The following is a 15,637-nucleotide window of genomic DNA, read 5'->3' as shown; positions in this document are numbered from 1 at the left end:
GTATTTGAACACTTGGTTACCAACGTCAGCATGGTTTTGAGAAATGAATGACAGAGGTCTGTCATGGGGGCGAGCCTTTGGATGGCTGTAGCCCACCTAAAATTCTGGTCTGGCTTCCCGTTTTCTAGTCCAGAATGCTGGGAACAACCTCTGACACAGGCTTCTGCTGCCGTGACCTCCCCCACACCTTCCTCGCTGTACTGAGTCAAAACTGTGAGCCCAGACAAAACCTTCCCAATGTCAGGTGTCCCGTCACAGCTAAGTGACAAGTATTGATACATCCCCGCAACTGGCACAGACCTGGCATGGGAGGTTGCCACAGCCTTAGGGGCGTTGAGACTGAAGTGTGGGAATGAGGGGCTCTCCGCAGCTGGGTGTCTCCTTTACCCAGCCAGGTTTCTGCCACTACGTGCAGTTTGCATGTGAGTTAGTCTCTGGACTGGGATCCACTCTAATGGAATCTTTCTTTGCAAAGCCTGGAAACCAGCCCCCCATACCCTCCCTGGAAACCAGCCCCCCCATACCCTCCCTGGAAATCAGCCCCCGCCACCCTCCCTGGAAATCAGCTCCCCCCACGCACACACCATCTCTGGAAACCAGCCCCCCAACATCCTCCCTGGAAATCAGCCCCCCCACCCACACACCCTCCCTGCAAACCAGCACCCCCCGCCCACACACCCTCCCTGGAAACCAACCCCCCACACCCTTCCTGGAAACTAGCCCCCCCCCAACACCATCCCTGGAAACCAGCCCCCGCACACCCTCCCTGGAAATTAGTCCCCCCCACACACACACCCTCCCTGGAAACCAGCCCCCCCACTCACACACCCTCCCTGGAAACCAGCACCCCCCACACACACCCTCCCCGCAGCTGCTCACAGCTGTCTTTGCTGTAAGGATGAGGTCCAGGACAGTTGTTCTTCACTCTGAGGCCCTGTTGTCTAGTCCTTGTATCAGGAATCATTGTTCTCCATTGGAAGCTTGCTGCTCCTGCTGAGCTCCTGTTCTGGGCCACCCCCAGCTGGTCTGGGCTGCAATAAAACCATGACATTGGCCACCCTGAGTTAACATCAAACCCCACAAGTTAAGGACAGAGTCTTCCATGAGATGGGCTTTTCTTTACACCTCAGCTTCATGAAAGGTCTCCAGGCTACCAGCTGCTGGCCCAGGCCGGGGAGTTAGCATGACTACTTCATGTTCAAGGGTTTGTTAGAAAGATCCAAAGAATTTTGTGCTGACAGTGACAGTCTGTAGAAAGGACCCTCCAGAGACAGAGGCTAGCGGAGTCCTAAACAGAAGCTGCCCTCTTTTCCCGTGGAATCTAGACTCATGACCCTCCCAGCACCTCAGCCTGTTCACCGGAAGGTCCTCTGAACTTTGTCTGGAATTTCACTTTTTAATTATTATTTTATGCTTGTGGGTATTTTGCCTGCATGTGTCTATATGCATCACATGTGTGCAGTGCTCACAGGAGCCAGAAGGGGGCGTCGGATCCCTTGGTCTTGGAGTTACAGGCAGATGTGAGTCACCATTGGGTCCTCTGGAAGAGCAGTCAGTGCTCTTAACCACTGACCCATCTCTCCATTTTCCAGAGTTTTAAGTGGGTTTTGTTTGATTATGAATAGTCTGGATTTATTGGCTGCATGATTGGCCTTAGTCCCCAGGCACCACCATCCTCTCCTCAGACATCAGGCACCCTCCATTTCAAGTGGTTGATATTTCCGATGACTGGCCTCCATCTTGGGGCTCTCTAAGAGTTCTCTACAGTTGGTGACCTCATTACATAATGAGCTATCTCATCAGGCGGGAAATTATGGGAGTTTTTACATCTATAGCTCAGGAACCCGGGGGCAAAGTCCAGAGAAGTTCTTAATTATACTACAGCCCATTACCAAGTATGTTAGTCAGCTCTCCATGATGGTAACAAAATATCAGAGACAATCTGCTAATAATGAGAAAAGGTTTCAGACCAGGGTTGTTTGTGGAACCATGGCTTCTGTGCCTATGGTAAGGCTGAGTAGCAGTGTGTGCTTGGACACATTGCTCACCAGGAAGCCTGGGTCCAGCAGAGCCTCATGGAGGTGAGTCCCTAGAGAACCTAGCTTTCTCCTACTAGGCACAACCTTTTAAAAGTCCCATAGCTTCCCAGTAGCGTCCTGTGCTGGAGGCTGAGTCCCTAATACCCGGCCTTCAGGGAACCATTGTCTAAATGGCTGCTCCGAAGTTGGGAACTGCAGCTTCCACTGACCCCAGATTCACCTCCATGGCTCCTGTGTTTCTTCCTTCTGTGAATCCCACACGTAATTTATGCTTCAGGCTTCCCTCCTCGCCCTCCTCTTTCTACAATCAATTTTTATTTATTGTCTGACAGTTCCGTACATGTTTATTATGTATTTTAATCTTATTCATCCCTCACCCCCCGCCACCCACAATGAACCTCTTCTTCCCGTCAAGTCCCTTCCCTGAATTCTTGTGTGTGTCAGTGTGTGTGTGTGTGTGTGAATGTGAGGGTTGTGTGTGTGAGTGCTGTGAGTGAGCATGTGAGGGTAAGGGGTTGTGCATGTGTGAATGTGGGGACTGTGAGTATGCGTGAGTGTGTAAGTGTGGGGGAGTATGTGAATGGGGGGTTGTGTGTGTGAGTGAGTAGGTGTGTAAGTATGTGTGCATGAATATGTGTGAGTGTGTGTGTGTATGTGTGTGAGTGTGTGGGTGTGTGCAAGTATGTGTGTGTGGGGTCCCACTGAGTTGAATTAGAATTTTTTTTGCGAAGAGAGCTATTTACTAGCGTGCACACAGGCACACACAGTGGACAGATACGCCACTGTAGAAGCGACTCTTCCCCTCCTAGCAACCACTAACTACCAGGAGCTTCTCAGGGAGAGGTGGACCCTGTGGGGCCCTCTCACGCCCCTGATGAAATATTGAAGGGCCCAACAGTCACAGTGCATTCATGAGTGCGACAGCCATGTCGTGTAGAGAAGACAGTCTCACAGCGTTCCTCCCGTGCTCCAGCTCTTACACTTCCACCCCCTCCTCCATGTTCCTGGGTGCCGGGACCACAGACAAGTGCAGCCGTACCAGACTTATGCACAAAGTGGCCATAGCTTCAGAGCCGAAGGAACACGATACAAAGAGCCCAAACACCCTCTGATTATCCCAGTTTATGTTTGGGAGCCCCGTCCAGGACCCTCATGTCGCTCTAGCCTCCCAAGAGGCAGACATTTGTGAGCCTCGGTCGCTAATCAAATGGACTCTCCAAGCCCAGGCTCCTATCAGCGTGAGAAGATGGTGGCTTGGACTCACAGAGCACAACACAGCGCTGTACCTCAAGTGGAACGGAGATGAGGGCGTGAGGGTGGCTACAGGCCAGGCTTGTGACTCCCAGGGGAATGTTCCTCCGTGTGGTTGATGGGAAGGCGTTTGGTGCTGAGCAGAGGGTATCAACAGCTGTCTGCTGTCATGCTTTAGCATTCTTAGGGCTGTCCCCAACCCCTCCTGCCCATTACAGCTCCCCAGGCAGGGAAGTCCCCAGCCCAGAAGAGAAAAGATATTCTCTTAAAGGCATGTGCTTTCTGGCAAGCCGCAGTGCCAGGCCTGGCTTTGGATCAGAAAATCCTAGCTGCCAAACTATTCCTGCCAGCAGCTTGGCTGTGAGGGGGTGGAAGAGAAAGGGACAGGGCAGCTACAGGTCCCCCTGTCCCCTGCCTAGAGCCTTCTCACCATGGAGGCCTGACCTAGCTCACAGTAGAAAATTAAAGACATATCCAGAAGACAGGGCTTCGAACACCTCACTGTCAGAGCAACTGAACTGGAAGGGAGGCAGAGCAAAGGGGCAAAGGAGCAAATGGCCCCCCGTGTGGATGGGTGAGGGAGGAGGCAGAGTACAGACCACCAGCCAAGACATCCCACCACGCTGCACACAGAGCACACACACACACGTGCGCGCGCGCGCACACACACACACATACACACACCACAACACTTCATTCTCAGACCCATCCAGAAAATCACAGTCCCCTAACCACTGCCTGTAGTGGAGTGCAGAGTCTCTTACATGTGTCTCTAATTAAGGATGCTTATTTTCTGCAATACCCATTCATCCACAGGGCAGTGTCCTTGACTGCTCCCTGCTGAGAGAGGCCATAGGTGACCACCATCCAACAAAGCCAACAATTTGTGGTGACTGAGACAGACACCCAGAGGCGGGCTGGGAGCCCATCGCTAATTCTCTATTGCAAGCGCATTTTGCATCGCCCCCCCTGCCGTGGATGCTAAGCCTAGAGACCATCCAGATGGATACCCCCTGTCCTTAGAGAACACCCCAATGGAGACAGTGTCTGGAATCCACTGCGATTGGACCGTACCCCAAAGTCCACTACCAGGCTGAGCAACTTGTTTTCTTTGTCTGTGTTGGCCATGTTTTCTGAGCTGAGATGTAGATCATTGGAGGGCAAGGGGACTGGAGAGGACTTCATGGTCAGGTGTGGTTTAGGAAGTCAGCAGTGGAGAACCAACCAGGGGTCGGTCATGCCAGACCTGCTGCTGGGTCTGCATAGTTCCCATTGCACCCCAACTCCTGAGCACCTTCACCTCACTTAGTCAACTATGAATATTGATGGGTAATGGGCAAGCCTGAGTCTAACCAGATGTGTTAATTACTTTTCTTTTGCTGTGGAAAAAAAACCCACCATGAGCAAGGCAACTTACAAAAAAAATTATTTGGGGTTCACCATTCCAGATGGTGAGAGTCCATGACCATCATGGAGGGGAGCATGACAGCAGACAGGCAGGCAGGGCACTGGAGCAGTAACTGAGAACTCACATCTGATCCACAAGCAGGAGACAGAGAGAGCCCCCTGACAATGGTGTGAGCTTTTGACCCTTCAAAGCCCATTCCCTGTGACCCACCTCCTCCAACAAGGTCACACCTCCTAATCCTTCCTAAATAGTTCCACCAACTGCAGACCAAGCACTCAAATGTCTGAGCCTATGGGGGTCATTCTCTTTCAGACCACCACACCAGGGTCACCATGGCTGTGTGTCAGGGTCATACAGCGTCCCCACTCTCATCCAATCAGAATGGTGGCAGAGTGTTGAGTGATGATACTTCAGTAGCTGTTCAGAAAGGCTCCTGCTTGGTTCCGCTAACAGTCTATGACTTATTCCTCACTGTTCTGCCCTCCTGTGGGATGATGGCCTCGCTTTCACTGAGATAGGATCCTCCTAAGGCACTTAGGTGCTGTGCACAACTGCCAGGTCACATGGAGTGATTGCCCACTGTGGTCGTCTGCCCCGGGACAGCTGGGAAGGGCCAGTCCAGACCTTTGTCCCATCCTTGCAGAAAGTAGCAACCTGGCTACTTCCCTCATGTCCCTACCCCAGACTTTGAAAATTGGGGGTCTGTGGTCATGTAGAATGTAGCCCATGAAATAATGCGTGGGTCACAGCCAGGAATGGAAACACTGAGTTTTACATTTACAACTGTCCTCAGAAGTTGAGTGCCCTGGACTGGAAGGGGACATGGTTACAGCCGAAACAAAGGTGACACGGGTCGCCTCCCATGCTGTTAGCTCCTTATGTTAACTTTTCATCCTGTCGGTGACCAGAAAATGAGGAAGAAGCAACTGGAAGGAGGACAAGTTTATTTTGGCTCAGGGTTCAGGGGACGTAAATTCATCATGGTAAGGGAGGCATGAGAGCTAGAATGTCTGTGTCCATGGCAGTGTCACCTTGCACATCTTAGTAGAACAGGAAGAAGAGAAAATGAGACAGGAAGTGGAGCTAGTCATTGGTGATACCCCCCTCACACACACTTCCAGCAACTACATCCCCCAAATCCCAAAGATTCCACAACCATCCAAAACAGCCTTATCTACTAGAGAATGAGTGTTTAAATACAGGAGCATTTCACTGCCCTAATAGCGTTTTCAAAATCTTGTTTGCAAAAATGGCTGGAGAGATGGTGACTCAGAGGTTTAGAGGGTGGGTTGCTCTTGCAGAGGACCAGAGTTCAGTTGCCAGCATTCATGTCAAGTGGCTCAGAACAGCCTTTAACTCCAGCTCCAGGGGATCTGATGCCCCCTTCTGGCCTCTGTGGGCACCTGCATGAATATGTGCAACTCTACACCCAGACACATATACCCGTGATTTTAAAATACAAGACAATCTTTAAAAATAAAAAAAAGCCACAAGACAGAGTTTCCAGAAAAGAATTGTTCTTGTGGCCCATACAGCTTGATGTACTCCTTTCTGAAGTGTGGCCATCTTTCCAGGGTTGATGTCCTAGCCAACTCTTCCTTTGGGCTCTCCCTGGGCCCTCTCCAGAATGTCCTCTGCCCAGCTGAGTCTTGCCAAGTCTTCTCATTCTTCCTTTTGTCCCTTGTTACCCCCCCCCCCCCATCTGATAGTCATTCACCTGCCCTCTGGCTGTTACTTCAGCATTTTTCTTCAAGTCCGAACGAATGCGCTCCCATCTTCCCTCAACAAGTGGCTGCGATTTTCATTATCATAAAACCAAAAAAAAAATGTAGCCAAGAAAATAGATATGTGTCTTCCACCCTACACTTGGAACATCTTGACATTTAAATCCAATTACCCTTTTCCCCATTCTTGATGAGGAAGTGACATGAAGCTAGGCCTCCATGCTAGATAAATACACCACGACTCTGGCTGCTTCGAACTTCCTAGGGCTGATTTAGGGATTCCATGACGGCCCACGCACCGTGGGGGTGTAGGATTTTACACCGATCGGGTTAGGCGCCCCTGCCAGTGTTTGCCTGGAAATTTTTCACAGCGTTTGGTCTCTGCATTGATTAGGAAGATGGAAGAGATGCAGAGAGATAAGGATTCAGGAATCATCTGTCACTTAGGGCCCCCTTCCCAGGGATTTTGGCAAGATGCCACTAAACAGATTGCCCCAGGTTGGGCAGGATTAAGTACGTTCTCATATCGCTTCAAAGCCACGGTCCTCTTAGAGGCAATGAGGAATTGACTCTCAATGAAGCAGACCCAGCGAGGAGCCCTCGCGCTGTTATTCTGCTATAGGTATTAGTTCTCCTCCGACATCTGCAGAGTCGATGCCTGAGTTCTTTAACAAGTGAGCAGATTGTTTCCTAGAGGAGGAGAGAGAGGATGGGGAGGTGGAGAAATCACCCCGACTCCTTAAGGCTCTGGGGTCCCATTTCCTTGGCCTTCTGGAAGGGCTTCCTAGTGGCGACCGTGTCTACGGAAATCAGGCAGTATCCAGGGAGGCAGTATCCCTCCTTCAGAAACTCATTGACCGTGAGAAGCTGTGGGCTTGCCTTCACACATCACTTCCTTCTCATCTGCAGAGGGAGGTAGAGTGAGCAAGAAAAATGTACGTTCGTGGAGATTTAGAGACTCATTTTAGCTTTTAGTTCAAACCACTCCACCTCTGCCTCTTTCCGCACTCAGTCATGACCGCTTCTGGCCCCGGATGACTCTCCCTGCTCCCAGAGAATGGAGTGTTTACCAGTGAGACACTTTACCATGACTCTGTAGTCCCTCCTGGACTCCACTCATCCCCTGGAAGTTACAGAACCAAGAATCTTGTCCCTCCCTCCCTCCCTTCATCCCTCCCTCCCTCCCTCCCTCCTTCCCTCCCTCCCTCTTTTCCTCCCATCATGGCTGAGTAGCTGTTTATCTTGCCTTTCAGACAATCCGATCAGCCCCAATACCCACTGTTTGCAGTTCCTTCACCCCTACCGCACCAGTTTTATCCTGTGTGCTTGGAGTTAGTGAATAACTATTCAACAATTCATTTGTTTACTTTGCGGGTCCAGTCACAGCGGGAGGCCTGAGTGGTGCTCAGGCTAGGAGTGCTTGGGTGTGTAACTATGGATCTGTTCTTGTGTTGCATGGGATTCAGATTTATTCATGCACCCAGGACATTCCCTCCAGTTCACACGTGCTCACCGACTTTTAAACATCACCTTGGTTCTTCTGACATCCCCTGACACGGAATCAAGTCGCCTCTGTGATGTCTAGTCCAGGGTGTCTCTCAAAAGAGATAACCAAAGGCTCTGGTGGGGTCTCGGCTGGCAAACAAGGGCATCATAAAGAATCAGACAAGCCCCACTCTGTCTCCAGGAACCACACTGCAGGAGAGACCTGAGTCTGTAGGTTATCCCTTTGGCTGCCACTGGGTGCTGCAACACATGCATGTGCTTGCACACATGTGTGCCTCCACACACACAGTAATCAAATAAACATGTAAAATAAGTTATTTTAGAGTGGAGAGTTAGCTTAGCTGGCAAAATGCCTGCCACACAAGCATAGAATGTGAGTTTGGTCTCCAGATCTCACGCTGAAAAGCATTGATCATAATGGCATGGACTTGTAACCTCAACCTGGGGAAGGTGGAGACAGACAAGTTTCCATGGCTCTTTGGCCAGCCAGCCTAACCTATTCAGTGAGCTTCAAGTCAATGAGACACACTGTCTTGAAAGAAAGAGGCGGGGGAGGGGGGCAGGGCGGGGGAGAAATAAAGGCATCAAGGAGGACAGACTTCCTGACAAACTACACACAAGGTTGACCTCTGACCGCCACATGAATTTGCACACACAAGGACACACATTAAATCATTTCGAAGTCAGTTTGCTGTGGTGGCTGTAATTTACCCTGGGATTAGATGGGAACATGAGCCTGGGCTGGGACCTTCCAGAAACCCTTAAGAGATTGAAGTAGAAAACCTCATGACAGGCAAATCTCACACATCTCTGCCCTCACTGTGGGCCGTGAGATTCCCTAGCAGAAATTCCCAATCCCTACAGGCGAGAAGACTTCTTCAGACCCTAACTGGCAGGCTCCTGGTGTTATTTCTTAAATATGAAGCATCCATCCCAAACTCATGCGTTCAACACATGGTTCCTAACTAGTGGCATTATATTGAAAGATTCTAGAAACCTTAGAAAGTGGGGCCTTGATGGAAGAAGTCAGTTCCTGAGGTTGGGTCTTTGTCTAGTCTCTTCCTCAGTCTCCACTTGCACTGCCCACACTCCCTCCATTGCCAACTCTGCCTCAGCACCAGCTCAGAGGTGGAGAGCCAAGTCACCACGGGCTGAGTAGTCCGAAACCACGAGCTGAAATGAATCCCCCGTTTAAATTGTTTTTGCGGGTATTTCATCACAGCTGTACACAATTGACTGATAGACCTGGAACTAGAGCCCAGCAAGGAGTCTCAAATCAGAGGTCAGCCAACTGTAACATGAAGTCTCTGTGTGTGTGTGTGTGTGTGTGTGTGTGTGTGTCTGTTGTTTGTTCTCTCTCTCTCTCTCTCTCTCTCTCACCATAAGTCTAGGGCCCCTGGAGTCTGTCCCTTGCCCATCCATCTGTCTTCCTCACTAGAGACTGAAGATCCCTAGAGACAAATTATTTTTACATCAGCCCCCAGAACTGGCACTGCACAGCATGATGTATGATATATCTTGGCTTCTGAATAGATAGGACCACAAGGAACTGCCCACACTGTCGAGGCAGTCGTAGGCCCATTAGTTACTAACGGTGAAAGGCAGGACAGACTTCGCATCTTCCACTTCCATAGGCTTGCTATGCCAGAGCTAAGGACCTGGGGTCAGTTAGACCCTGAAGGGCCATACGTGAGTAGCTGTCTGTGGTCCTGAAAACAGCCTCCTCCTTCCAGTAGCTGAGCTGTGATGCTGGGATCTGTGGTGCCCGCCGAAGCCTGGGTTGGACTGCCTCGTTGTCGTTTACTCTACTTCTGACCTCTGCCAGATTGTTCCCTTGTGCTGCCAATCATGATCCTCAGTCATTTCTGCTTCCAACCCCAGCTCCTGCACTAGGCGTGGTGATCATTCCACCTGTGTGTGTGGCGTGTCAGGCTTTATAGTAGACTGCAGCCGAGAATGTTCACTAAGGAGACGGTTAGAGACTGCAGATGTGGGTCAGTGTGCAGAAGGCTTGCCTCTTATGCACTATGCCCCGGTTTCGATCCCCAGTACCACATAAACTGGATGGTGTATACCTGAAATCCAACAGTCAGTAGGTGGAGGAAGGAGGATTAAGAGTTCAAGGGCATCCTCAGCTGCATAGTAAGTCTGACACCAGTATGGGCTATAGAAGACCCCATATCAAAGGGGGAGGCTTACTAAAGCAGTAACCTTAGCAATTGAGCAGGTATGGTAGCCCATGCCTGTAGGCTACCAGCACAAACCTAAGAAAGGAGGATTAAGGGTTCAAGGCAAGTCTGACCTAACTGGACAGATCCTGCCTCAAAACACCAAAACCGGTAAAGTAACTCTAGGGCAAAATATAAAGGTTTTCTGGCTAGTCCCACCAAATAAATAAATAAATGTAAAAAAAAAAAAGATAAAACACAAAGGGACATTTCTTTTTTTTTTTTTTTTTTTTTTTTTGGTTTTTCGAGACAGGGTTCTCTGTAGCTTTGGTGCCCGTTCCGGAACTAGCTCTTGTAGACCAGGCTGGCTTCGAACTCCCAGAGATCCGCCTGCCTCTGCCTCCCACGTGCCGGGATTAAAGGCGTGCGCCACCACCGCCCGGCACAAAGGGACATTTCTAAGCTTTCGTTAGACATGCCCTACTATGATTGTTTTCGTCCACAGGCCAAGGGCATGGAGGCCCTGCCAGTTATCCCAGACATCCATTGTCCACTTCCAGGGACAGAGGAGAAGTGACCACCATGAGCCCAGCTTGAGCCACACAGGGACCACTTGTCACCTGCTCAGCCAAGGGCTCCCAGGGGCCAAATAACCAGGTATAAATCCCAATTTGGACCAAAAGTCTAGGGATGGTTGTGTGCTCCCTTTTCCCCAGTGTCTAGGTATCCCAGCTGTGACAGTGGGTTCCCAGGGAGGAACTGGGGAGCATTGCTCTACCTGTTTCCCGTGACACCATGGAGTGCTTCCTAACGGGGAACTGCCATCACTCTGACTGTTGAGTTCTGGATCTGCAATGTGGCTTGTGTCTTTTTACTGGGAAGCCTGCCCTCTGCCTCCCAGCATGCCTCCTTGATTTCTTTCTGGTGTGTATATTGGCAGTACCCTCCCTGCTGGTGCCCGTCTCTCTCATCCTTGGAGATGCTGTGTTCTATGACTGTCTGTAGGTGAGCCTCTGGGACTGACACTGGGAAGAGTGTGCACATTGGTTATCATGGCCAGGCATCGCAATTTGGCTTTGATTGTTCCAAGATCCTGTCCTGCATCCATCAGGGAGTCCGAGTCGCTGATGGCGTCTTTCACATTCAGCCTTGAAGCTCTCTTAGATGTTAGCACTTCACTAAAAGGGGGGTGCTGCTGGGCGGTGGTGGCACATGCCTTTAATCCCAGCACTCGGGAGGCAGAGGCAGGTGGATCTCTGTGAGTTGGAGACCAGCCTGGTCTACAAGAGCTAGTTCCAGGACAGGCTCCAAAACCACAGAGAAACCCTGTCTCGAAAAACCAAAAAAAAAAAAAACATAAAAGGGGGGTGCTGCCAGGTCTCCCACGAACACACCCAGCAGAGTCTTTCACCAGTGGCCCCGATGTGGAAGGGTCATCTCTGGCAACCTGTGCTTCTCGTCTGGCATCTGTACCAGCAGTAGTGTCATCGCTGCTGGCTTGCTCCCTCCCGGCTTTTTACAGTCACCCTAGCAGCATCTTTCCCGGGATCCATTCCACATGCTTGATGCCCGCCCGTCTCCCAGGGGAGCGCTCCTCTCTGAATGGTTTTCCCGTTCTTCCATAGCCAGCTTCACAGTCTGTCCTCTCACTGAGCACCCTCAGCAGTAAGTCCTACTCTCCTGGGTCCTGACGCTGTCTGTTTCCTGGATCTCTCTCTTCTCTCTCCTGGGATGTCCCCCTAACTTCCTTCAGCAAACCCAGCAATTTTCCGGCAAGGGTGCAGCCGCTGGTTCTGTGGGGGTGTGCAGGCAGATCTTAAGGAGGACATGTGTTCTTGACCAGTTTATACTGCAGGAGGCCGGGAGACCCAGAGGACTCTGGGATGTCTGGGAACTTGTCCAAGTCTCAGTCCTGATGTCCCAGTTCGTTTTTTCAGGTCTCATTCAGGTGCCAGACCTAGAGTAAGTTTGGGGAAACATTCTAATTTTCTCTTTCTCCCCCTCCCCGTCTCCATTTCCCTCTTTCCCTTTCTCTCTATCCTCTCTCCCTCCTTCCCTCCCTCCCCTCTGTGTCTACTTCTTTCTGTTTCTCTTTCTCTCCCTCTTCCTCTCCTAAGTATTAGGCCATGAGTGCTCTGCTGCTGAGTTTTATTACCAGCCCCTCACTGGGGGATTCTAGGCAGGGGCTCTACCACTGAACCCAGTGGAGAATTTCTTTATAGGCTACCAAAGAGGCAGTTGGTAGTCAACTCAATGTCCCCAAGTTACCATTGGACCCACACTCTGTAACTTCCAGATGCACTTTTGTACACACCAGAGTATTTCCTCCACTGGTGTGTGAGCTTCATTCACCAAAAGTGCACATTTTAACAGCCACGTTGCTGTGTCTTCTTACACTGGCAGCGGGCTGCTTGTGCTTACCCGCCCATTCTGGCTGGTTGCTGTTGTCCTCTTACCTTTCATCTTGGCATGTGCACTCTCAGACTGCTGAGGGAAGACCTCGAGGACATCAGAAACTGTGCCAGGCAGGCAGAGTAGGAAGAGTGACCTTGGAGCACACACCTCTGTGGTAGAGAAGGCAGTAAGAATTGAAGGAGGCACAATTCGGGCTGTGATTTAGTCAGCCAAGCCCACAAGGAGCTCTGGAGCCCACATTGCTGGGAAAGAAGCAGGACCCACAAACTCCACTTGAATCAACTCTGGATGCAGGCAGCCCCAGGGAGGGAGGTGTGACCTTGGGCTAGGTTACTTTCTGTAGCTGAGAGGAAGTCTCTGTAGGGAGACTCAGCTTTGAGTGGCCTGGCTGGGCTGCCAGTCTTGTCTGGGCTCAGCCTCTCCCCCGACCCCGCAAGCTCCCCATGTCCCCTCGCCCCATCCCCAGCTCCCGGTTCCAATGCCGGCCCCAATTCAGACTTTCCAGGCAGAGAACAAAAACTGCCTGGCGATTACTTTTCAGGAAAGCAAACTCCCAGTGTTTCCATATTGCCTGGCTTATTCAAAGATGGTTGAAAGTGAACGGTAGCTGACATTATTGGAAACACTTCCCCTTGCCGATTCATGAAAGCTTTCCAAGGGCTGCCATTTGGTTCTGAGATACAAGCAAGATTTCTGCAAAACCAAAATAGCATTAAAAAAAAATAAGACAACCTGGCACTTTAACACTCTAAAATATGTTCATACCATTTTCTGTCGATTTAATTAAGATATAATATGTAAACAAGAAAACACATTCACTGTAAGCGAGCTCTGACAAAGAGGGACCATCATCTTAGTGGAGACACACGGTATGGCCCTCACTCCAGAATATTCCCCCATGTCTCTGGTCACTCAGAACCCACCTCTACCCCCAGGGCAGCCGCCGATCTGATCCCACCACCTGAAATTACTTTGGCCTCTTGTGGAATTTCATGTCAGTAAGATCTTTGACCGTGTTCTCTTTTGTGCTGGGCTCCTTTAATGTTTGGCCAGAGAGAGCTTCCATCTGGCCTACATCTTGGCCTTTTACTCTCACAGGTAAGGAGTCGTCGTACGGATGTGCCCTTGGTCCTGTATCCACACACCCGTGGGTGTTCCTCTGTCAACTTATCTGCACTGCATACAGGGACCCAGACTGTGTTGGACCAGTGAGGCTCAGGCAGGAAGTGTAAGTGGGTGCCATGAACCAGGACGGCGAGCTTCACACTACCCCAGCGTCGCATAGCTCCCAAGAAACTCCAAGAAAACAATCCCACCCAATGACCGGTGCGTTGCGCGGTTTCTTCCTTAAATGCTTCGAGCTGTTTCTTTGGCTGCATCCACCGAGCTACATTCATTCCCCCTTTTTAATTTGGGGTCCTGGTCGCCGAGAGACAGGCCCACATGGCAATCTGTTTGGGCACATGCATGTCAGACGGACTATATATCATGACATCAGACATTCTGAGAAAATTGCTTTTCCACCCTGAATGCCAAGTCATAAATAATTTCAGGCTAGGAAGAGTTCTGGTAAGCATGTGTTTGACTCCAAGGAATGGTCTGTAAATACTGCAAGCCATCGAATAAAAATGAGGGGGCGGGCAGATTTGTGGGGGGCCCTTCCAATCTGGACCTGGCTATAACTTATTCTAGCAGGCACTTCAGAAGCTTCACCCAGATCGATTTTAGCAGGGGTCTGCGCCCCTCCCCCACCACTAGGAGTATGGCTAGAGGAGGGGTACCCAGCTGTATCCTTAATCCCAGACTTGACCTCCTTGGACAGCAGCCTCTTCTTTTGAAAGGTGACACTTCCCCCTGGAAATGGCCTGACACTATTCATACCCCTTCTGTGGGGTGGGAGTGGAGAAATGAAGGCTGCTTTTGTAGTGTTTGCCAATTTCTGTGGTGTGAATATTTCTCCTGAATCCAATTCTAAGTTTCCATGTTTAAAAAAAAATTCTTTTTTACCTGCTCAGAAGTGAAAAAAAAAAAAAAAAAAAAGCTTAGAAAGAAAGCAAGAAATGGGGCCTGGTGGTGTGCTTGCCTGGCATGTACAAAACCCTGGGTTCACCCCACAAACCTGGCATGTTGGCATACCCTGTAATCCCAGCCCTCAGGAGGTGGAGACTGGAGGATTAGAAGTTCAAGGTCATCCTCAGCCACACAGCAAGTTTGAAGGCAGCCAGGCTATGTCTTGAGGAAAATGAAAGGGAAGTGGTGCTGGCAGGTTCAGGAGAGGTAGGTGTCCCTCCAGGAGGACACAGGAGGGACTTCAGAAACATTAGTAGATTTTGGCATCTTCTTCTGGGTGGTGAATCCCTGGGTGTTGGTGCCATTGTGGTTATTTCATTATTTGCAGTGCTGGGCCTGCAAGGCTTCATGCATGCTAGACAGGGACTCGATCCCTGGCTGCATCCTCACCCGGCTCTTATTCCTCATAGTGTCAGTATTATATGTTACATGTTTTTTTCTCGCATAAATGAAATATTTCTTGTTGAAAAACCTTCTGAGGGAGTCTTGGGAGCTTTGAAGCTGCTTTCACAGCACGCTCGGGTCGGATTTTGCTGCAGGCTGTGGAAGCATCCCTTTTCCTCTTGCATGCCGTTGCCTCGCAACAGACTCTGCTGCAGAAAACGGGAAGGAAATGGAAAAGCCCTTTAACCTGTCCGTGAATTGCAGGACCTGAGTTCTGCAAGGGACAAAGCCCTCTGTAAAGACGGGGACAATGAGAGAGCCAGTTCAGGAAGTGGTATGGTTGGGGACTGAGATGCTCAAAGGTGGGCCTTGGGTCTGAGAGGGCCCTGAGAAAGCAGGGACTCTCTCCAACCAGGGACATTCTGGAACTTGAAAGAGTTGGGGAGGGTAGGAGAATGGGGGCCCCAGGGGTCACTGAGTATGGGGGAGAACCACTAGGAATGGGAAGGTGTGTTCTTGGGCACGGCCTACCTCTTGCCCTAATAGGTTTATAGCTGAGTTCAGTTTCTCTGGGGCTCAAACTTCCCTTTCGCAGCAACACTGCTCACTGAGATGGACTGTAAGTTTTTCTACTCATCCCTCATCGGGTCAAGTTCTTTCCCAGGACCACGA

General features: G+C 50.4%; 1 protein-coding gene across 5 annotated transcripts in view; it reads left to right on the top strand.

Annotated features, from left to right (window-relative positions):
* The window catches only part of Chst8 (carbohydrate sulfotransferase 8), a 138,997-nt gene that overhangs the window by 102,117 nt on the left and 21,243 nt on the right, over positions 1-15,637 (top strand). Inside the window, exon 1 of one of the 5 annotated variants that reach the window (XM_041653989.1) lies at positions 10,710-10,753. The exons of 3 other annotated variants lie outside the window; for them this stretch is intronic. Coding sequence is in view for 1 of the 2 variants with exons in the window: in XM_041653988.1 (XP_041509922.1) it covers positions 13,753-13,837 (85 nt within the window). In the remaining variant the exon portion in view is untranslated. Of the gene's footprint in view, positions 1-10,709; positions 10,754-13,743; positions 13,838-15,637 lie in introns of those variants that run through there. One more of the 5 variants, XM_041653988.1, reaches the window with a different exon arrangement.

The sequence above is a fragment of the Microtus oregoni genome, unplaced genomic scaffold (assembly GCF_018167655.1).
Source record: "Microtus oregoni isolate MIOR12 unplaced genomic scaffold, Mior012 000006F_ref0000085, whole genome shotgun sequence".
NCBI lineage: Eukaryota > Metazoa > Chordata > Mammalia > Rodentia > Cricetidae > Microtus > Microtus oregoni.
Note: the sequence above shows the minus strand (reverse complement) of the source record. Positions and strands in the feature narration are given on the sequence as shown.